Source organism: Lasiosphaeria miniovina (assembly GCF_030549165.1).
Source record: "Lasiosphaeria miniovina strain SMH2392-1A chromosome Unknown B0T26scaffold_9, whole genome shotgun sequence".
NCBI classification, from domain to species: domain Eukaryota; kingdom Fungi; phylum Ascomycota; class Sordariomycetes; order Sordariales; family Lasiosphaeriaceae; genus Lasiosphaeria; species Lasiosphaeria miniovina.
Genome location: NW_026848228.1, coordinates 1,236,922 through 1,258,775, shown reverse-complemented (window position 1 = coordinate 1,258,775; position 21,854 = coordinate 1,236,922). Strand labels below are relative to the sequence as shown.

The 21,854-nt window shown below is 55.5% G+C and overlaps 7 protein-coding genes across 7 annotated transcripts; 2 read left to right on the top strand and 5 right to left on the bottom strand.

Annotated features, from left to right (window-relative positions):
* Positions 1 to 363: 363 nt before the first annotated feature.
* Positions 364 to 2,543, top strand: B0T26DRAFT_744888 (heterokaryon incompatibility protein-domain-containing protein; the record flags this gene model as incomplete). Its single annotated transcript, XM_060444468.1, has 3 exons — positions 364 to 698; positions 743 to 2,204; positions 2,271 to 2,543. The coding sequence occupies 3 exons, from the start codon at positions 364 to 366 to the stop codon at positions 2,541 to 2,543; spliced, it is 2,070 nt and encodes a 689-aa protein (XP_060289600.1).
* A 2,103-nt stretch (positions 2,544 to 4,646) lies between these two features.
* Positions 4,647 to 5,207, bottom strand: B0T26DRAFT_596601 (ankyrin repeat-containing domain protein; the record flags this gene model as incomplete). The annotated part of the gene is made up of 1 exon (XM_060435616.1): positions 4,647 to 5,207. A coding segment is annotated over one exon (561 nt), but the record flags the coding sequence as incomplete, so codon positions are not given.
* Positions 5,208 to 5,538: 331 nt separating this feature from the next.
* Positions 5,539 to 6,857, bottom strand: B0T26DRAFT_536847 (nucleoside phosphorylase domain-containing protein). The gene has a single exon (XM_060435549.1). It carries the CDS (start codon positions 6,676 to 6,678, stop codon positions 5,599 to 5,601), a length of 1,080 nt encoding a protein of 359 aa, XP_060289598.1. The 5' UTR covers positions 6,679 to 6,857; the 3' UTR covers positions 5,539 to 5,598.
* Positions 6,858 to 8,159: 1,302 nt separating this feature from the next.
* On the bottom strand, positions 8,160 to 9,054 carry B0T26DRAFT_660242 (uncharacterized protein; the record flags this gene model as incomplete). The annotated part of the gene is made up of 2 exons (XM_060439015.1): positions 8,160 to 8,731; positions 8,802 to 9,054. 2 exons carry the CDS (start codon positions 9,052 to 9,054, stop codon positions 8,160 to 8,162), a joined length of 825 nt encoding a protein of 274 aa, XP_060289597.1.
* A 1,310-nt stretch (positions 9,055 to 10,364) lies between these two features.
* On the bottom strand, positions 10,365 to 10,804 carry B0T26DRAFT_735275 (uncharacterized protein). Its single transcript, XM_060443232.1, has one exon. The coding sequence runs from the start codon at positions 10,657 to 10,659 to the stop codon at positions 10,408 to 10,410; it is 252 nt and encodes an 83-aa protein (XP_060289596.1). The 5' UTR covers positions 10,660 to 10,804; the 3' UTR covers positions 10,365 to 10,407.
* Positions 10,805 to 11,344: 540 nt separating this feature from the next.
* B0T26DRAFT_757903 (uncharacterized protein) lies at positions 11,345 to 12,600 on the top strand (the record flags this gene model as incomplete). Its single annotated transcript, XM_060446326.1, has 2 exons — positions 11,345 to 11,788; positions 11,974 to 12,600. The coding sequence occupies 2 exons, from the start codon at positions 11,345 to 11,347 to the stop codon at positions 12,598 to 12,600; spliced, it is 1,071 nt and encodes a 356-aa protein (XP_060289595.1).
* A 1,638-nt stretch (positions 12,601 to 14,238) lies between these two features.
* Positions 14,239 to 15,872, bottom strand: B0T26DRAFT_807773 (uncharacterized protein; the record flags this gene model as incomplete). The annotated part of the gene is made up of 3 exons (XM_060447232.1): positions 15,467 to 15,872; positions 15,160 to 15,268; positions 14,239 to 15,063 (listed from the first exon to the last, which is right to left on the bottom strand). The coding sequence occupies exons 1-3, from the start codon at positions 15,520 to 15,522 to the stop codon at positions 14,239 to 14,241; spliced, it is 990 nt and encodes a 329-aa protein (XP_060289594.1). The 5' UTR covers positions 15,523 to 15,872.
* Between the last annotated feature and the right edge of the window lie 5,982 nt (positions 15,873 to 21,854).

Genomic DNA, 21,854 nt, shown 5'->3' with positions numbered 1-21,854 from the left:
TGGCGCGTTTGGAGGCAGTAACACCAAATCACGTGTGCCTCGTCAGTCTCTCGTCTGAACTGGACGATCCATCTCAGCCGCACCTTCCCAGTTTGTGACATATACCTGTGCACCAACAGCCGAATCCCAGCAATGTTATCCCGATTCGTTTCTTTAGCGCTCAAAAAACTCGCGGATGGTTCTGGCAACGGCGGACCAGATCCAGAACCTGCGTTCCCAACCCTATCGTTCCCGCCACCGCCCCCAGCAGGACCGGGCACTCGACGCCTTTGCGCACGATGCCTCACCCTCCTCCGCCACGTCGCCTTCGCCTTTGGCGACGGAAACGCGTGCGAAAACGTCGAGATGCCCCACTCCGCAGCAATGTCCACCCTGTCTGGCTCTGTGTCCTTCTGCGTGATCTGCGCCAAGACGCTGCTGCTCTTTGACGGCATGCAGAAACACGTCTCGTTCGAGGAGACGCTGCGAACGTCGCTGCTCGCGGATTGGCGTCTGACGTGGAAGTTCGAAACCCCAGCGACCGTGTCCTGGCACCAGTTCAGCAAGCAGGCGGCCAGAGTTGCGCTCATGGTGAAGCACAAACGGGGATACAGTTGGGGAATTGGGAGCTTTATGCTGCATCCCGACCCGCGTGTTGCGCTGCCCGGCGTCGCGGAGTCTGAGCGGAAAAGCCTCCCAGAGGATTACGGCACTGTTCTGTCTCTGGATGGGGAGAGACTGCGTTCGGCTCGACTCTCAGCAGCGAAACCATGGCCAAGGTTGCCTCGTGGATGCAGGAGTGCTTCTCGACACACAAGAAATGCCAACAGCTGTTCGGGAAAGACGGTCCGGGCCTGCCTGTCGCCCATTGGTTCCCGGACCGCCTCATCCGAATCACCAGAACTGAGAGCTCGGGATCGGCTTGGCTCAACACCCGCCTTGTGCTCAAATCCGACTTGACCGACTTCCCGGCTGATACTTCCCAAGAGGGTGTGCAATACTTGTCCTTCTCCCATTGCTGGGGCCCAGAGCCGAAAGGAGGTCGCGGCGGTAGTGTGCTCACTCAAGTCACCATTAATGACTGGCACAAGGAACTGCCGTTGGACAGGATGCCTCTGGCCTTCCGACACGCTGTCAGGGTGTGCGCGTCGCTGGGGTTCGACCACATCTGGATCGACAGCCTATGCATCCTACAGGACAGCGTGCGAGACTGGCAAGAGCAGAGCGCCGTCATGGCCGACGTCTACAAATTCGCGTGGCTGAACATTGCTGCCCTGTCGACGGGGTCCGACTACGAAGGGTTCATCAACGAGGCCCGCGAGCCACGCGCCATCTTCGGCTTTCGGGCTCCGTTGGCGCCCATCCTTGGCGTCGCAAATGGAGCCTTCCAAGGACGCGCTTGTGCACTTTTGGATGGGAATGTAACGCTGCTCTGGGACATACAGCGTGATCTTCCCGGAGGTGGCGACTGGTTGGCGCCGCTGTTTACTCGCGCGTGGGTGTACCAAGAGCGAAGCCTGGCTCGCCGTACCCTTGCCTTTGCCACCCACGGCGTGTTCTTTGCCTGCGATGAGGCTAGCTACGGGGAAAACCTCAATGGCATGGATGGTGTCAGCACCAGGGGCTTCGGCTCGCGACATCTTCTGCACTCTGTGACCGACAAGGCGGCGGCGCTAGCTGCCGAGGCTGTTGCCGCCGGGAACGTTCCGTCGCCTGAGCGACTGCAACAGGAAGCCCTCAATCTTTTCAAGCGCTTTGGCAGCACCTGGAACGGTGCCGTGTCAGACTACACGAAATGCAAGCTCACCAAAGACACAGACCGGCTGGTAGCCATCTCTTCGATCGCACGAGAGCTGGCCAACTCGAGAATTCTGGGACAGAAGCGCTACCTCGCCGGCCTATGGGACATAAACCTAATCTATCAGCTAGGGTGGATGGCAAACGGACGGGACAGTCCGGGACGCCGGAAACACGTAGGCGCCGAAGGATATGTGGCGCCAAGTTGGAGCTGGGCGAGTGTTGAGGTACCCGTGACAACTTGTGGCGCCTTTTACCCTGACCCGCTCGAAGTGCGGGCTCTCACCGACGTAAGAGCCGCAGATGTCGAGCTGGCGACCGAGTTTCCCTTTGGCCCTGTCAGTGCTGGGTGGGTCCGACTCCGGGGGTGTCCAAAGGCTATCTCGGGTTCATTTACCAAGCCAAACTACGACTACGAAGGCAGCTCAGTGAGCACAAGCCTTACCGATGCAGCGACGGGAGAGAAGTTCTGGTTTGCTTCGGACACAGTTGAGGGCTACGAGATGGTCGCGTCCCGTGCCGGGCTGAGCAAGGTGGTCTGGGTGCCACACATGCTCACCGCGCACTCCAGTATGGTGTCTTGCAGCGCCCTCGTCTTCGCCGAAGTGACGCCCGGCGAAGAATCCGGGTGCGGCGGCACCTTTGTCAAGCCAGGTGAGAAGGTGTACAGGAGACTCGGAACAGGCAACTTTGGTCGGATACCAAGCTTGTTTCGGAACGACAAGCTCGTCATGGCCTTGGGGACATTTCCCGATGCCCCGAGATGAAAGATGTGGTCCGTGGGTTTGTCCGCAATGAGTCGGGATTCCAAGAGTTTGTCATTGTCTAAGGGCTCTTTCCGTATAATAGCCATTTGATGGCGAAGTACATACGCAAGATGTCCGCATGCCTTATTGGAATTTTGGGAATAATCATATGAAAGAAATTATGCCCACTCGGTGGATGATGCGGTGTCTGAGATACTCAGAGTGCCTTGATCAGAGCCGGATCGTTTTGAATAACAACATGTCACAGGACAACAATGTTCCCGTGGGGGGTTGTTAGGATAGGTGGTCATACTGTTTGGTTCTTGTGATTTCAAGGAGTTCAAGGAACAAACCCAGCCATATCCCGCTATTGTTGTGCTGATCCTAAAAGACTCCAGTGGCCGCACTACTAGGATAACGGTTCGGTTCCTTTGAACAACATAATGTGCTATTGTGCTAATCCTTTGTACCGACCGTTCTTTATTTACATGGCTATTATCGTGATTAACCATGGACGTTCTGCTATAGTATCAACGAGACGATTCGTGCGCGTACCTACCTAGTTGCCAATGGTGCCATGGCTGACTTGAACCTGCCAGAATTTTTATGAGAACAAATTAACATTATACCTAATCTATTGTTCTTAGCGTTTCACTTTACTGACTTTCAGCAAAGCTGCGAGGGAGATATTTGACCAGCAACTTTTGCTAGGAGCCTTGTATTGACACCCACAAGCCACGCAAGACACCGCGCGCATTGACAAATCTTCGCAGACGTCCATCGTACATCACAGATGTTGCACTGCAGCTTGCCAGCCCGGTAACTTAACCTCATCATCAAGGTGCGATATATTCTGTGAGATTCATGAACTTCCAACATTGACACGCTGACACATCTGCGGTATCACCGATTACCCTCGTAGGCCCGCCTAATCCGGTATAGCCTGGACGTCAAAATGCTGGTTGTCACGGGAGCCAGCAAAGGTAACAAGAACAAGACCAAAAACAAGGGCAACAACACCAGACCCGGCAACGCTGGACCCAGCAACATCAGGCTCAGCAATACCGCGCCCATCAACACCAGACTCAGCAACCCCGGATCCACGAACCCCTAGCCCAACAATATCGCGCCCAGCAACACCAGACCAGACGGCCTAGTCGACGGCCAGCCTGACCCTCCTTACAACCGGGTCTGCGAGAAGCGATGCGTCTGCAGATGGATCAAGGCCCCGAACCCGGACACGGGCGGCTGGAAGTCAAAGCTCGTGTACCGCTGCAACAAGGTGCACTGCAAGTATCCCCAGCGCAGGCCGTGGGGGCAGTAATTGGCAGCAGCAATAGAGTGGGGTTTTTGCTGTGTTTGGTTGTTTGGTTGTTTTCTTACTGCATAGGATGTATATGTGATGGTTGCCATGGATGTGAGGGATGCCGATGAAGCAGGGGTTCCGTGGGATGAGGGCTAATTATGCTGGGATGACTGTGGACACGGTGGAGACTTGTCCGGGATATTTGTGCATGTACGTCATCTCCGTTGAGGGGCAGACATTCTTCATGTTCTTGTCTGGGTTGTTGTTGCTTCGCCTGAAATTTGGCTGGGAATGAGATAGGCAGGGGCTGTGTCAGGTCATTGTCGTGGAAGCTATCTTATAAAACAACTATCAGACGATTGGACCAAAACCTGTCTGACGTGCTCTTATTCGTACGTAGATATGCCAAGTAAGTAATTAGGAGACTCAAGTCCTATGACGGTCTTTCCCAACCGCGACCAAGAAATCCCCACAACACACCACCCCTCGGCTCACAACGTCCCTCGAGAACGAACGCGGTTAATAAGGTCAGTCGTAATCGCCGCGTCGCTGCTCGACGACGCGCAGTCGGGCTTGTACGCCCCGACAACGTCTCCAGGAAATCGCTTGTCCCGGAGCTTTACGCCGCGGCGGAACAGCAGCGTGACCAATGTCGGCGAGCCGATCCTCGCCGCGTGGCGCAGCGGGTCGCCATTGCCCTTGACGCCCTCGACGGGCAGCCCGCGGTCTAGCAGCAGGCGGCCGACGTGCGCCGTCTTTTGGCGCAGCACATCGAACGCGTAGCCCAGTACCGCGACGAACTCGGCCTTGCTGTCCATGCCGCGTGCGAGAAGTAGGGTTACGATGGCGGCGTTGCCCTGCTCCGCGGCCACGCACAGCGGGTAGTGACAGTGCTCGGTGTGGTCCTGCCGCGCGCCCCGGTCAAGCAGGAGCTTGGCCATGGCCTCGTGGCCGCCGTTGACGGCGCAGTACAGCGGCGTGCCGTCGGCAGGGATCAGCAGCTCTTTGACACTGATCTTCTTCGTGGCGTCAAGGTCGGCGCCCTTGGAGAGGAGGAACTTTGCGGCCTCCAGATTCCCAGTTTGGGCGGCGTAGGCGAGCGAGTTGGGATCGGTGCGCTTGTTGTTGGTGCCGCGCTCGAAGAAGACCTTGACCAGCGCCAGGTCGTCCCGCAGCACGGCCTCGTCTAGCGGCGTGTGGCCGTGCAAGCGCTCGGCGGTGCGGTCGGCTCCCTGATCGAGGAGGAAGCGCACAACGTGCACGTGCCCGTTACTCGCGGCCTTATGCAGGGCTGTGTCGTTATAGTCGTCGCGCGCGTCGATGTCGGCCCCACCAATGAGCCGCCGTCGGACCTCCTCCAGGTCGCCGCTCCCTGCCGCGGAAACAATGTACAGCTGGTCGTGCTTGGCCCCCCTCGCGTGGTCGAACAGTGCCGCCCTGTCTTTGAATCCCTTGCCGCATTCCAGGCAGTTCGTTGCCGAGGGCTCCCGCTTGGCCTGGCCCTTGAGCGCCTCGCGCCTGAGCGCGTTGTGCTGCGAGCCGTGTCCGGCAGTACGTAGATGTTGGTACAGTGCAGGGAGGGACCCGCATCCCTGCTCGCATACCAGACACACTTCGGGGAGGTGCTTTTCGTCTTTATTTCTCTCGTGAGTGCCGGTCCTGTAGTAACCGGTGCTGTGGTCGCTTTCTGTCTCTTGTTCACTTTCCGGCTCCCAGTCGCTGTCCGTCTCCGACTCGCTTTTCGTTTCTGCGTTGCCATGTCAGCTATGATCAGCGTCGGAACAAGGGACACGGCTCCTCACCAGGACAGGATCTTGGGCCCGCTGTGGTCTCAGGGGTAACTGGGGTCGTATCTGGGGCAACTGGGGTCGTATCTGGGGCAACTGGCGTATCCGTCACGGCATCTCGCGACACGGTATCGAGCAGCTCCTTGGCATACGCCGCCGCCGTCGCGGCCGCATAGGGCTGCCAGCCCTTGTTCTTGTGCGAATCGGCATAATCGCAGATGCCGCGGATCACGAGGCAGGGGAATCCGTCCATCAGGCCGGCGGCCTCCATCTCGAAACAGTCGATGCCCATTTCCCGCCGCAGCCGGTCGCGCGTGGCGCCGTGTCTCATGACCTGGTTGCCGGACGCGATCAAGCCGAGGTGGATAACGGGGTCCGCAGAGCCACGGGGCGCGCGCGAGACCTTCCTACCCGGATCACACGCGACGCAGGTTCCGTGGCCCTCTGGGTGGTCGTACGGGCCGTCGTACAGGACGTCGTTGTCTGCGCCGGGGTGCGCGAACCCGGCCGCCATCTTGGGATGGTTCGCTGCTATGTCGACAAGATACTGCACGAAGCCCGGGTCTTGCCGGATGTGCTTAGCCTGCAGGCGCGCCAGGGCAGCGCGCAGCGCCTCGGGCGGCTTGTCCAGGGTCCCCGTCTGCACGAACCGGCCCTCCTGCACCGTTTTGCCGAAGTCGTACTGAAGGACCCCTCCCGACCTCGCGTCCGGGTGGCTGACGACGACGTCTCCCAGCCGGATGTCCTTCTCCCTGCTGGGCACTCCGCCGCCGATGCCGACCATCAGGCCGAAGCGTAGAGACCGGAAGCTGTTGGTCATCCTCGTTGCGGCCCGAGCAGCAGACACGGTCCCCGTCCCGCCCGCCAGCAGGCACATCATGACGACGTTGTGGCCGCGGATCCGGCCCATCGTGTACGAGTTGTGGTCAAAGCTGTCCTGGGCCACGGGGTTGTGCACCTCGTCGAGCATAGCCTCACTCGCCGCCATCTCCGTTGGTAGCGCACAGATCCATCCTACCGTGTAGTCCTGCCGCGAGAGGGTACGGCGGCTGTTCATGGTCATTGGTCAATGATACAGCAGTCGAACTCGTTTAAATATCATTTCACAATCAGCGACAGAGAGCCATTTGCTTTGCGCTGGTAAAATGACAGTCGGGAAAAGAAGGGCTCGTCCATGTTGAGAGCGGCCCCCTCGTGTGTCCGCTGACGCCCAGCAGCATGCCGGAAACCCTTTGGGCTGAAAAGGCACTGGAGAGGGAAAGAGTAGTCTCTTCTGGGAATGCTGCATGATGTGCTGGACAGTGAGGAGCTTCTGGGATCAAGGAAGCCAGATGAGTGGCCGTGCGAACCCATGGCGTAGGAGTGGTGTTGCGTCGAGGAAGACCATTGGGGCTCCCTCATTCGTCGAGCTCCCTGCAGGATGGCCGAGTCGGGGCAGCTGAATGGCGATTTCCTCGCGGAAGACTCGGGGAAGGGGGGTGGTATTGCATATACATATCATGCATCCCGATACGCCACAAAGCTCAATAAAAAGTTGTCGGAGGAACCACCCCTGTACTTGAGAGAGCCTTGCAAAAGCCTCACGGTCCTCGGTTCATGCTGTAATTTTGACGCTCTTGTACTTGCTAGGCATCTTCCAAACCCCATGATCATGAGAGCGTTATTTTGTGTCTTGGACAAACGGTATCGGCATAGGCTTCGAGACACTCGGCAATCCATAACTGTTCCGGGAAGGCTAATTCGAAAGTTTCAATGAGGCTATTAGGTACCCTACGCGGGACAGAGGCAGCTATACAATGCATGGGAGAACAAGTTAAGGAAGAGGCCACTGGGGCTTCTGCTGCATCCACGGATGCTGCCGCTGAATGACCGAGTCCAACGGGCCCCCGGCTGCCGAGTCCAACGGCCCCCCGGCTGCCGAATCCACCACATTCTGGTGTATCTCTGTCGTCTTGACAACACCCGGAGCCCACACCTCGCTGACGGGCTCAGGGCCGCTACTGTCGGTGCCCTTGCTATGCACGAGCTCCAGCTTGGCCTGGCTCCCAGTGTCATGTTCGTTTTGGCCAGTCTGCAGGGTGTTTCGATAGTACGGGCCCCACTCGCCCGAGTTTGGTGTGCCAAGGCGCGTGCGCGGCCAAGACGCCTCGTTCTGCGTGTCGATATGCGCCGGCCACGTGCGCTGGGCGGCGCCAGCCTTCTCGGATGAGCTGTCCTTGGAACCCCAGCCCACGCTCCTCTTCCCAGCCGTCGACAGGCGACCCCCCCACGAGCGCAGTGACGACACCAACTGCGCGAGGAAGCTGCTCTCCTTGATCCGGAACGCCTTGGACGCTGCCGGTACGTAAAGCACCAGCAGGACGCAGCTGACTTCGGAGAAGCTCCACAGGAAAATGCTCGAAACGGTCTGCGTCGTGTTCCACCCGTAGTATCCCATGCCGACCAGGTTCGAGTAGGCGTGGCCGCCGGCGCATGCAAGTGCCCTGTTTGTACATGTCAGCCCATGGTTGCATGCCAGTGTGGGAATGACGACGAGCAAAGTATTTACATCAGCCCGAGAGAAAAGATGAACGAGACGCCGATCTTGCGGGGTAGCGTCATCTTCAGCGACCAGATGACCTTCTGGGGTAGAACGAGGATGAACAGGTCGATGGCGAGGTTGAAGCACACGACGGAGCCGTGGACCGACTGGCGGTCGAGGCACGTGCCGGGGACGAAGAAGTCCCATGACTTGCGCACGGGCTTGCAGAGAAACGTGCCGGCCAAGATGGCAGCGAGGTAGATGAGCGTGTTTGCTACGATGAGCACGCGCGTGCTCCAGAAGAACCAGTTGCGGGTCCCCGTCGGCACGAAGATGTTGCCCCACTCGAGCAAGATGGCGTTCTTGGCCAGCAGCATGGTGGCCGAGTAGATGGACGGATAGGCGTAAACGACCTGGACGAGTTGGCACGGGGTAATTATGATGGGGGATCGTGGGGTGAAGCTGACCTTGGCTGCAAAGAGAAAGGTGCGCACTTGGACATTGTACTGGTCAACGAAGAAGCCGACCTTGATCATGAGCGATATAATGCCCCACATCAGGCCAACGTAGAAGACGAACGCCGCTAGGCCCAAGTCTGTGAATGTCGTCCCTTTGTCAGTGACACTGATGGGAGACGGTGCATGGCGAGTGAAGTCAAAACGCACAATCCTCAATCTTGACAGTCCGCGTGACGAAGCCGCGGGTATATACCCGCAACAGGCCACATATCGTCACCAACGCGATTCCGAGGAAGACGACGGCGCCGGCGGTGCGGTTCTTGTTCGGCGGGTCGACAAAGTTGGACGTGACACCGGGTGGAGGCGGCCGGGCCGGTTGGTTGAGGATGTACTCTTGGAGGATGGGTGGGAGACTGTCAAAGTCGAAGCCGACGAGGCTCGACACGGAGCTGCCCGACATGGTTCACAGGCAGTGTGTTTCAACTTTCAGACAAGCTGGGAAGCAAGAGACAGAGCGTGGCAGGTTGCATTGAACGCCAACCCACGAGCCGGGGAACCATCATCAGATATTAACCGCATCGCTACCTAGCCATCAATAATCAGTCTGACTGGTCTTGCGGGTGCTGCCGGCAAAGTCAAGCCACATGGCACTCACGCAGCGCACACAAGACAACCACGCAGCGCACACAAAACAACCACGCAGCCAGGCAACTGAGCAACGTGTTGCGCCCCTAATCTGCATCATGGCTGAGGGCGACTCGGGCTGCCAGAAGCGAGGAAAAAAGAGGCCATTGCTGACCACCGAAACAAACTCGCCGTGAGGTGGTCGAAATGCGCCGCAGGCGAACGGGTCGGGCGGGAAGAAAAGACTCGGCCGAGGGGAGGTACCTAGTTGATAAGCGAGAGCCCAGGTCGGTTGGATTCCGGGTGGGCGGGCGCACAACCGCTTTGGAGTCTGGCTGGCCGGGCACAAGTCGGGAACAACTTTTGCTCCCAGGGCTGCAGCTGTCAGGTGTGTCGGCCAAGCACAGTCAGGTCGGCACAGTCAGGTCGGGGGGCGTGCGCTTGGCTGCTGCAGCTGTCGGCCAAGCACAGTCAGGTCGGGGGGCGTGCGCTTGGCTGCTGGGGTGGACCAATGGCATCGGTGGATACGGTGACAAAGGTGCGCCAACCTGCCGACTGCTCTCCCCTTTTCTTGCTGACTAATCTGTACTCCATGCTCGGCTATTTTAGGAGCATGAGGTAACGCGCCGTCCACCAGCTATCGTTTCGTGCAGCGCGAATGCTCGCCCCTTGTGCACCCGATAAGCGAAGACAAGTAGATGATAAGCAGCCTGCTAATCCAAATCGTGATGGGGCAGCCGGCCGTTGCTCGGGGCGTCAAGCACAAACCCAAATGGAGAGAGGCAAGGCGAGATGGAGAAGGTGATGACTGATCAACCGGAGAATTAACAGTTTAAAGGAACGCGGCATGCCGGTACCTAGCTCTGAGCCTCTGACTGTAGGAAATGGTAGTTTGCGCACACTAGACAAGCTAAAAAAGACTGGCGAGGCTGGCATGGCAGAAAACCCGGGTTGAGCCTTCCCTCGTGCCGTCCCCCGCAACTGCCGTCACATCCATCGCAGAATGGTCTCCAAACCCGTGATGCGCCGATTAGCGACAAATGTTAGTCAGCTCCCTCCCGGATGCTGCGGTGAAAACGAATGAGGCTCGCCTGCCGGCGGGAGGCACCCCACCCAGTCCAGGCCGCCTCGTCAGGTCAGCTTTGCGACACTGGACCTGGAGGGGCGCAGCCAAGAAAAGGTGCTGCTGTCAGCAATGTGGAGTTGTTGTGCTGCCGGGGACAGCCACTTGGCACTGACTACCAAGTCTCCGATTTCTCGTCTTGGCACTGTTTCTACCAGTTTCTCTTATCCTACGGAATATCCCTGCTCTTCTTATCTCCACTTCGAAATGGGGGACTGCGCGGCAAGGCAACGTCCAGTGAAGGGATCGGCAGGAGTGCAGGAGGAGATGTAGAATAATGCACGAATTTTGTCGTTTTCCTTTTTTACATTTTCCCATCTATTCCGCGTAGACTACAAAAACAGGATAGTCGCTCAATAGACAACGTGTCGCCTACTTTTGAGCCACTTTTGAGCCACATTGTCAAGTCACATACCTGCATATCCCTGCATATCCCTTCATTCGTTACTTTCAGCCCTGATCCCTTTTTTCGGGCTCCCGGACTTCCGAATGCCCTCTTTTTCTCCCTTGCTACGGCTGAGTCCCTTACGTAGTACGACTGAACAGACTGTTGAACCAGGTTTCCTTTGTCCTTTTCTTGGAAGTATAAAAGGCCTTCTTTCCTGTATTATTAGATTGGATAGAGACAGACAATTCAAGACCCTTCAAGCCACTGTCAACTTTGATCACGGGCCAGAGTCATGAGCCCGGACTAACCACCAAAGTCGCTTCCGCAACAGCAGTTTGCAGCCCCCTCTCGAGGCTCGTGATCTTAGCCAACAAGCCCTCAGTCCCTCATTCAGTCCCTCGTTCAGTCCCTCGTTCAGTCCCTCGTTCAGTCCCTCGTTCAGTCCTTTGTTCAGTCCTTCGTTCAGTCCCTCGTTCAGTCCTTCGTTCAGTCCTTCGTTCAGTCCTTCTTCGTTCAGTCCTTCGTCCAGTCCTTCGTTCAGTCCTTCTTCGTCCAGTCCTTCGTCCAGTCCTTCATTCAGCCCTTCATCACGCCAGTCAGTAGGCCAACTCAACAATGGCTTCTGTAGCGACCACAACCGCCTACAACCCCATTCTGACGCGCCCGTCAGACTGGCCCGCCTGGTACAACAGCCTAAAGAGGGTCGCCAACGACAGAGAGCTCCTTGACGCCGTCGACATCAACAACGACGGGCTTCCTCCCCCCAAAGTCCTCCCCTACAGCTTCGAAGACTTCCTCGGCCGTCGGTACCCTCAAGCCACGCCCCGCACCGCTATTGAACTACGCGACCTAGCCGACAATGCAACCATACAGCAAATGCAGTCCTGGCGTTCGTTTGAGTCAGAACAACGCGAGAAGAAGAACTCCTACGAAAGGGAGATTGACCTGGTTCGAGAGGTTAAGGAATGGATTCGCACGAACACTGCCGCCACGTACATGAACCTCGCCGAATCCGACAGAGCGACCCTGAAGGACATTATCAGGAAGCTCCATTCCCTGGTATCGATTTCCACACGTTAGGAGGTTGAAAGAGCTCGGGAAGTACATAGGTCTATTCTCAAGAAGCCAGGAAAGTCGTTTTCACCCGCCAAGTGGCTCTTACAGTGACAGGAAGCCTACAACGAAGCAGTCAGGCTCAAGATCGACGAAGTCAAAGGCACTCTCGCCCTCAAAGACTTCTCAAGGCCGCAGGAACATACAACGCCAACTGGATGAACACAGTGGTAATGAAGAGCGCAGAGGCTGAGCTGAAGGGCTCTGAGCAAGAAGACCTGCCCTACTACGCCAACACATTTAGGCTCGTCTGCGAAGTTGAACCAAGCAGGTCCAACAGCGCCTTCTCTACCTTCAACGGCAAGCCAGAGGGCGATCGACCAACATACACATGCCCTTGTCGACCCGATGCCGCCTTCCATAAGCCAGAGAAGTGCTGGGGCCTGCGTGAAGTCATCACAGAGAAGAAGGGCAAGCACCATATCCCGCAGAAAAGGCTCGACTATACCCGGGAGCAGTTGGAGAAACCTGAGTGGAAAGACCTGACCGAGAAGATCAAGAACGGCACCACCGAAGGGAAGAAGGACTGGCCGAAAACCGCCGCCATGATCTCTATGATCAACGCTCTCAACTACGGCCCTCACCCACTCTCACGATCTGTCATCTTTGATACTGGGGCCTCGATTCATGTTGTCAACTCGAAGGCGATGCTCGCCCCCGGTACGTTCACGCCCTCCACGGGTGATGATTCCATTCAGGTCGGAGATAGCCATCTAGAAATTGACGGCAGAGGCACCTGGGTCTTCCCTCGTTGGTAGAGGGTCCTTAGAAGGCCGGTATTGGTGCTGACGAAGGCTTCGTATAGCTGGAAGTACGAACACACAACGATTGCCGTCCCAACCAACAGCATATAATAGTTGCCAGCTCCTGAGTTAACCACAAGTTTACTCGAATAATCAGGCCCCAAATGTTTGTCTGCAAGTCGGGGTAAGGTTTATTTTTGTTAATTGTGTTGACTTAATTGAGGATTGGTTGAGGGAGGCGTACCTTCAATCAGTTGCTGATACCACTTGTACCCTAATTCCCAAAGAGAGAGTCGATCCACGAATACCGGATTCCAAGCTAACGAGCGACACATGCCGCATCGTGTTACTCCTTTGGCCAGTTGTCGGTTGGGAGTTTTTGGTAGAACTGGTTCTTATTTTTGGTCGTCATCCTCGTTTTATTCGCAGCGCTCCCCCAGCGGCAGCTGACTGTTGCGTATTGTAAATACGAGGCCGCACCCAAGCCACCAGCATCGAGTACTCGAATTTTGTCGTCTTTATTGATCTCAATATCAATCAAGCGGAAATTTGTACTCGCTAAGAGACGTCCAGGCTCAGCAGCACGCCTGCATTGGCGTGCCTGCTAGTGCAGGCAGTCAGCCAGGTCTTGATGGTTTCCATGGCCAGGGGATTGAGGTTCGTGCTTGATGTTTGAACCGAGATAATTTGCGAGCTGAAAAGATGGTCTGGGCCAAGGCTTCAATCCCTTGAGCTTCTGATATCGCCAGAGGATGAGAAGGTCCGACAAATGCACAAATCCTTCGTGCCTTCATCCTACCGAAGTTGTAGAACACAACTCCCTACGTCAAGGAGCATATGTATCTTGAATGTCGTAGTATAGAGTTCTATATTTACGTCCCACGTTGGTATCCCTAGCTTCGACTTCAGGGCAGTGTCGCTGCTGTCAGGCAAGTATTTGCGAGTGCTACTCAGCAGGCCCGTCTTCCAGGTCCTGAACCTGATGATGGTTCGTGCACAGAGCTTTGGTCTGAGGTAATACCCTATCTAGTGTTGAGCATTGCATGATACGGTCATTGAACCGATATGTAACGTGGTTATTGAAGCTTCGCTTCAATTTCGTCACTGATACCTACATAGGTAAGGCGGGTTTTGGAAAAACGAATGACAAGCAGAGTCAAATTGGAGCGAAGCTCACTCATACTGGAAAACTCGCCTTAATTACGGTGCCTAGAAAATATTTCCCAGGTCGAAAGCCGACCACTCCGCTCAATTACAAGTACATTGGAATCATGAGGCTAGTGCGAGATAACTAGGGTTGGTGATACTAGTATTTGTTATATCTAATCATCTTGGTGAAGGTGGTTTGGTAAGTTATATAGGTGAAGGCGACAGGTAAGCTATGTAGGTGACAGGTAAGCTATGTAGGTGAAGGTTGTAATTAGGAAACTCTAATGGTGTCAAGTGTACAATGCAACGCTGTCTTGAATTAACATTTCTGTGCAAACCCACCAGTTACAGACGACCTTATCTAGCCCAGTTCGAGGGAACTAGGACCCCCCAAAACAGCTCGTTCGTTCGTGGATCAGGACGTCGATGACTTTTCCAAGTCCAAACCAACCCTTCTCAATCCATTTATTATCCTCCTCATCGATGTGTAGCCCAATAGCCAAGCTAGTAAGCTGGGTAATGGCCATGCAGGTGGAAGTAGGGGCTCGCCGACCCGAGATCCTCGTAATTGCCTGGCGAGGCAGGACGCGCAACCGGACTCGACCAGTGGACGTGTTGCGAGGGGCGAGATGGCTTAGGGCGGTTGGTGTTGAATGAAGAAGGGGGAGCCATGTTGCCACCCCGGTAGTAGCTCTTGACTGCTTCCAGCTCTGCCACAGGTCGATCCGAGTTGGAGATGTGGAGAGGGTCGGAATAATAGGGCTGCTCATACCCCGAGTGATAGGAAGGAACAGGCATCTGTTGTGCCTGTTGGTGGTGCTGCGGTACCCCCGAATATGAGGGCACTTGGACCTGTGCTGGGCGCCGGAAGCTGTCGGCAGCGCCTTGATTTCTTGGGCGGCTTGGAGGATTGATAGGTGTCGATGGCTGCCGCTTCTTCGCTGGCTCGGGGCATCGCTGGTCTTCGACCTGTCGCCGACGAGCTGGGGGCGACTCGGCATTGTATTTGCCCTTGGACGATCGACCACGCGTCTCACGCTCCTGTCTCTCGGAAATGCGAGATGCGGCGAGTGCTCGAGCCAGGTCGTCATCAACTTCATCCTCAATCTCTTCTTGGTTGTCACTCCATTCTTGGTCGTCCTCCGATCCAGACTCGTTACAATCGCCGCCGGGTTGCTCGTCATAGAACGGGGAGGCGCGTCTCAGCTGCCTCTTCCTGCACCATTCTTCCTGCTCCCGGACACCGGCTTCGAAGCGATCAAGCCTCTCTTCCTTGGCTCTGGTAGCGCGCCCTTTGCGTTCCTTGCGGGATTCAATGATTTGGCCTGTCTAAGCGGCGCGGGAGGAACGGTCTCTCCGATCCTGCTCTTCCCTCTCGCGGATCTTTATCTCGGCCTGCCTCGTAGCCTCTTTCTCGTCGCGCACTATCTTGCGCTGCCTGGCGAGACGGTCCTCGTCCTCTCGAGCGACCCGTTGCCTCTCCTCCGTGCGGCGCTCGTCAAAGGCTGTTAGCAGCTCGTCAACCGTCTGCGGGCTATAGGTGGCATAACGCTGCTGGGCGTATTCTTCGCCTCTACGGCGCGTCTATTCGCGCTTCTTCTCGCGAAGCATGACCTCATTCTGACGAATTGCGTTTTCCTCGGCGAGCAGTATGTCAAATCGCCTGACTTTTACGTTCTCGTCTTCTTCCTAGTGTCGTCGGTCTTGCTCGTCGCGGCGGAGCTTGAAAAACTCGTGCAACTCGCGAAGAGTCTTTTCGCGACGGCGGTCTTTTCCGTGGCCGCCCATTTTGTTGAGTGAGAGGGTTGCCCGGGTGTGGATGTGTGCAAGGAAGTTGTTGCTCCTCGGGAAGACGGGCGATTGATATGCGATTGATATGTAGAGGTGGGTAAGGTGAGGTGAGATGAGGGACTGCGATGATTGAAGGCGATATCTCAAGACGTATCTAAATAATCAAAAGAGAAAGTCGGATGTCTTGGTGAAATCTGCAGTTGTGGTAAGATGTAAGAGTAGAAAAGATTCTGTAATTCCTGGAGTGTGTGCAGGTGGTTTTTGTTGGATTCACCAGGGTACCGGTACTGGACTCAACAGGGCGTGGCTGCACGCCGAAAACTGGTGGTTCAAGTGATGGATTGTAGATGTCTGTTCTTCTCTCTAGCTTTCTGGCAATGCCAGAAAGCCCGTTCTTATACTACTATTGTGGTGGCGAAGTGGGTGGCGAAGTCTCTATCTAGAACCTTCGAGGCCCTTCTGCTTGACAAATTCCAACAGTTTTAAAGACAGGCAGACAGGCTAGCCCTGCTGTTTAGGCACGGTTACTATTGTTCAGGTATCACTGTACGGTTCACGTGCCGCTGCACAGGCAGTTACTATTGTTCGTGAAGAAGAGGTTCGAACGAAATTAGGCGAAGGGCGTCCAATTTGAGTCAAGCTCGCCCAGAAGTTGTGGTGGGGGTTGGATATAGCTGCCGTTGCCCAGACTGCCAGGCAACAGGTACTATTCTGTCTGCTGGCGTAACAGCACAGCGTTACAGAAGTTCTGTTAATCAATGGCTAAGCAACCGTGATAAATTGCTTATTCAGCTGAACGGAGCCACCGTAGGCGAGCTTGCGAGCCGGAGGTGGCGTAGTGAGGCTGTATTCTACATTACCGTGAGGGTGCCGAAAGTTTCTCGGACGGGGATTGGTCGATTGGATGAACCTCGGACAGGTTAAGCCGTGAAATGCCGCTTTGCTGTGTCGTGTTTGTGTCAGGAAGGAGCAATAACGCGGAAGGAAGGCGCGGCAGGTTCAAGGGGCCGCAGGCCAAATGCGCCGCAGGCACTGGGGGTCTTAGGGGGCTTGCCCCCTAGAAATCCAACAATTAGACCATGAACATGGAAATATCGAATTATCACGACAATTTGTTTTGGTGTTGAGGGGGTAGAATGACTGTTAGTCCGTTGTACGTGGTCCGTGCGGCACCTTCAACTTTCTACAGTACCTAGCTCCCCGCCAACAGGTGCGCAGAATGCTTCACGGCCTTCCAGCCATTGATCACTACTAATATATCATCGGGAACGCATGTTTTTCGAGCTGCCGCGATGGCTACGGTCGGGGTCCCTCAACCGTAGCCCCCCCCGCCCAATCCGCCAAATCCAGGCGGCGGTGGCCTGCCTCCCGATCGCCCGATCCTACCGAAAGAGACCCTTGATGCCGACATCCCTCCTGAATATAAGAGATGCCGTACTTGCCGACTCGTCAAACATACTGAGTGTTTTAAGCCGGGTGTGGGTGCTCGGCGCGGTGGAAGCCTCACTATTAATTGTGATATATGCCGTGGAGTTACCCTCGCGGGCAACCGCTCTAGCATTCGTGATCTATTCGCCTCGCAGTCTAAGCGAACTCCCGACGTATTGTCCTCGCCGGAAGGCCGTGCCTCACGAGCTCCCTCAATAGGTTACCGCCTTTCCGGTTCGCCGCCGCCGCAGCCGGCTTTGCAGCCGCCCGCTCTTCAATCTCGAGCATCTCTTGGATTTGGAAGCCGTCGTCTCGGTCGTGGTCGTACCTTGACGCCAATCCTTCCTCGTGGGCAGTCACCTATGCCTATACTCGGCAGTCCTCAACCTCGCAGTGCATTTCAACGCCTTACCTCGATATTCCACCGTCGAGGTCAGGTTGAAGGGTATACTCCTGAGCAACAATCAGCTTATTGTCACGGCACAGCGCATTGTGAGTTCATTGTCGCTGGCCGTGTTACGTCATCTTCCAAGAAACGCAATCAGGCTTAGTTTGTGGGTCACGTGTAAACTTCGCCCGCAAACCTTCTTTCATGGAAAAAGCCCAATTAGGTTAGTGTGTAGGTCACGTGCAAACTCTGCCTACAAACCCTTTTCTAGCGATCGAAGCTCCTGCGATCCTTCTTTCTTTCTTTTTCTTCTCTAGCTTAGTTTTACACCAAATAAATACAGTATCTTATTGTCATTGTCCTTTATAATCCTATTAACCGTGACACTCATGACGATCGGGTTGATATACAGCGCCGCCGCAGCTCCGAACGCCGTCAGGGACAGGTCCCCTCCGCGACGCCGCCCTCGCAGGAGCTTCTCGCCCGCCTACCTTCCGCGGGCGGTGATTCCGGTGATCCCGGTGATCCGGTGACCCTGGTGATCCATTCATCGAACATGACCGCCAGATGTGCCCTCGTTGTTGGCAGTATTTCCCTGAGCCTGAGTTCCAGGGCCGAGATCAATGTCCAGCCTGTTACGCCGACCTTCAATCAAGCCGGTCAGCCTCGCAGTCAACTACTTCTTCACAGAGCGATTACATGATGAGTGAGTCTAGCACTCCTCGGCCTACTCCCCGCCGTCAACGTGGTCCTGTACTTAGCAGTCAATATCGTCCCTGTGGATCTCAATCTCCCGCCGTTGAAGCCGCCGGTGTTACGAATCCCTGCGGAAATGCGTGAAAGTGGGGCACTCTCTGTTTGGTGTGGACCAATCAGAGGTGTCCCAGGGTCCCGAGCACTTGGGCCCGGGGACACAGGACAGCCCCGGAGGACCGGCGTCCCGGACGCGGGACCACGGGACAGTGGGACCATTGTTATTGGTCTAGTAGATAGATATATACAACAACCGTGCCTACGGTTCTAGATAGCTCGTGCTTGATCTCGCAAGCAAGCAATACACATTCACTGCACTCATACACTTTGAGTGGCATTCCGATTTGACTGTATTACCCGTGCGATAGGAGCTTGCCCTTTGTTCTATCTTCATAATTACCAACCCCAGCATCCTGTGGAGCCCGTGCTCCCTTACAGACAGACGACCCTAACAGTCGAGTGGTTTGTAATACTAAAGCCCGGAATAAGGCAGACTACCTGGCCCTATTCCGCCAGGACAATATTCTCCGCGACCTCGAGGCGATTCGGCTATATCTAACGAATATCATTACCGCCCAGAGCAACATCGCTCCCCCGCCACCGTCGACTGGGGCGTGTGGGGATTCCTCTCAGGTTTTCCGGTGGTAGCGCGCCGAACCCAGAGTCGTGGGACCGTGGGAAGTTGTGGCTTTGGATGTCACTGGAAGTGTAGATCGGCCGCCCTTGCTCCATATTCCTGTCTGAATAAAGCTACAAAGTTATTTAAGCGGCTTGAGCGATTTGTCCCTTGTGCCTTCCTGTATAATGTCTAAAGCTTCTTCCTTCTATAATGGAACTCCTTGCTTGCAGCTTAGCCGAGGTTTGAAGTGCAGGCACGCCTTCCAATCTGTTGCAAACCGAACTTTAATTCTGGTAAAAAGACCCCGAGTACAACTTACTCGCGATTCGTGTTTAAAGTTTGATCTTTATTTCGTGCGGCTTTTTAAATACCGTAACGGCGCGCACAGTAGAAGGAATGATTGCCATCCGTAGATCTGACATTTTGGAGTTGACCGTTGATGATGGCGATACTCGATGGTTTAGACATAATGTGTTAGACGATCGCAGGGTAACGACATTTTGCGGCCTCGCCGATCTCTAAATTTCGCAAATTTTTGTGCATGGCGTGATGCCCTGGTGGAAGTCGTAGCTTCTTATGCAGTCAGAATCGTAATGGAAAGAACTCTAAAGATAATAATTTACCGTGCGAAACAGAGACCCCACATTCTCTGTTCCTTCCCAAGCTGTAAGTCAGGCCGGGGTTTTGCTCTTTCTCATTCCCAATGTGCAGTTCATTTATTCTTGAACCTGCCATTCCGGGCAGCAAAACCAGAAATCTTCGGGAATCTTGACAATCGTCACGATAACGGGACGTGTTACCTGCAGGTGTGAAAATCCCACAAACAGCCCGATACGTGCTGTGCTCCGGACTGAAGACTCAAACAGCTGCCCAAACATGGAAGCAGTCAATATCTCAGTCCGTCCTAAATACCCACTAACCGTAGATGTTGCCTCGTCTAGTTCTCGGTCAATTGGACTCTACTACAGGGCACTTGTTGATGCCACCTTAATTCCATGAGCACGTGTCAAGTTCAAACCAAACCCCCATGGCTAAAGATGCCGTGATACGATTGTGTAAGTACTGGGAAGGTCCGGCGGGGAAGGCGAGAACTTTTACTTTTTATAAATTACATGAAGGTACGACTACGTATAAGGTGGGAAGCGCCTTCCGTCCACGACACGGAGCCATCGATGGCGTGAAATTCGAGCTTGGGACCACTCCAAACAGAAATTTTCTCCCTCTATCTGGTATTTCTTCCATCTCGTTTCGCTGTCGACGAATATTTCTGGTTTTCTTGTGCGATTTGCCGACTATACCAACACTGACTCAAGATGGTCAAGACATCCCCCTTTTTCTCTGCGTCCTGCCCGGCCTGCAACTGCAATTTCCCCGCCTGCGCTCCCTGCGCTGCCTGCGCTGCCTGCGCTCCCTGCGCTGCCTGCGCTGCCTGCACTCCCTGCGCTGCCTGCGCTGCCTGCGCTGCCTGCGCTGCCTGCCAGCCTTGCCCTCCCGTCGTGTTCCCAGCCCCCCTGGCGCCAGCCGACAACATCGCACGACGGTTAATTGAGGCAGCGGAAAAATCCGCCCAATGGGCTGAATTTCAAGGCATTGTCAGCATCGTTGGCCTTGTGGGCATCTTGGTTGGAATTCTCACCTTCCTGGATGCTGATCCACGGCGGTGGATCACCAGGGCTATCCGCCGACTTTGCCGGGCCGCCGCCGAGACCCCGGACCCGGCTCCCGCCGCCCCTCACCAAGCTCTTGGCCTTGCCGCCGACATCGCCGACATCGCCACCGCCGCCTCCACCACCCATGGAGCCGTCACCGCCCTCGCTGGTTCCGGGGACGCCGCCGCCGCCACAGCCGCCGCCGCCGCCACAGCCGCCACCGCCGACATCATTGCCGCGGCCAACAGGGCGGCCGCTCGTTTTCCCCGCTGCCAGCGTCGCCGCAGCAGCACCCGCCGCCTAGGACGGCGCAGCCGTCACGGCTGCAGCAGAGGGGGTCGGGGGGTGGGTTCTTGTCGCATGGAAGTCGCCGTAGAGCAGACTTAGAGGACTGTCTAGGAGGCCCAAGGTACGAACTCTGACAGGCCCGAGATTGTCGTGCAGGCCTCTAATATACTCTCATATACAGCCTGAAAAACCCGTCAAAGGCTGTCCGAGCAACTAGCTCGGAGACGGAGCCGCGTTAAGCGGTGTTATGGGAGGGTCCGAAGAAAATCGGGTGTGATATCGGGATATAACCCACAGACATAACCATTTAAAAAAAATAGTCACTGATCTTCCATTTTGCATATCAACCCCCTTGCACCTGACGGCCCAGAGGGCTTGTTTACCGGCGGGCTAGATGGTCGCCACTGTCACACGATCCAAGCTTACCCAGTTGTGTCCTCTCACTCCTGGGCGTAGTACGGCTGTTGTGCTGCTAGTTAGTGGGCAATGATCCGGTCTTAGCTCCGGGGAGCCTACGTTCCGAAAACCCTGTTCTTTCTGACATCTGCGGCATCTCCAGGAAGGCAGGTCAGGGGTTGGACGGCAAAATCGCACTTTACCCCTCCGCGGGGGGCTGTCTGGGTTCATCAAGACATTCGAGATGAAGCCAAGTAGAGGAGCAAATGGGGGTTGGATTCGTAACACAGGAATCGATGAAGAGTGGCACGTATCGACCAAATGGCCTTCGCAGCATTCCAGCGACAACACTGCCTACGCCTATTCTTGGCCATCTCATTCAGCTTATGCGAAAATAATCATAACAGAGCAACCATCGATGGTCCCGCCAACGTCACAGGCTGCATTTCATACCGTACTCTGGTTACTGGAAAGTTATCGGACTTTACCCTCTTTGCAAAACTCTACAGTTTGGCGCATGTTTAAGGTTTTCTCTTATAGTTCACTGGTTTCGGAACCCCCGTGGTGAGGATTTGGAGAGAAGGTTTCGGTAATAAGAGTGCAGAGTACCGAATACTTCCCACCTATATAAGGCGGGCTCGCTTCTCCCCTTGACCGGAGTGTCCAAACCAGCGAACCCACCACGGAGAGCAGCTATCACCAACCTTGTAGCGGCGTGCCGTTACTCCAGCAGACAAAACAGATACCTGTTGGCTGGCACTTTGTGCAACAGCAGTAATATGATTGCAAACCATATAGCAAGCTTGGC

Bases quoted from the DNA above. Each gene is read 5' to 3' on its own strand.
- B0T26DRAFT_536847 (XM_060435549.1), bottom strand. From the start codon at position 6,678: ATGACCATGAACAGCCGCCGTACCCTCTCGCGGCAGGACTACACGGTA.
- B0T26DRAFT_735275 (XM_060443232.1), bottom strand. From the start codon at position 10,659: ATGGGAAAATGTAAAAAAGGAAAACGACAAAATTCGTGCATTATTCTA.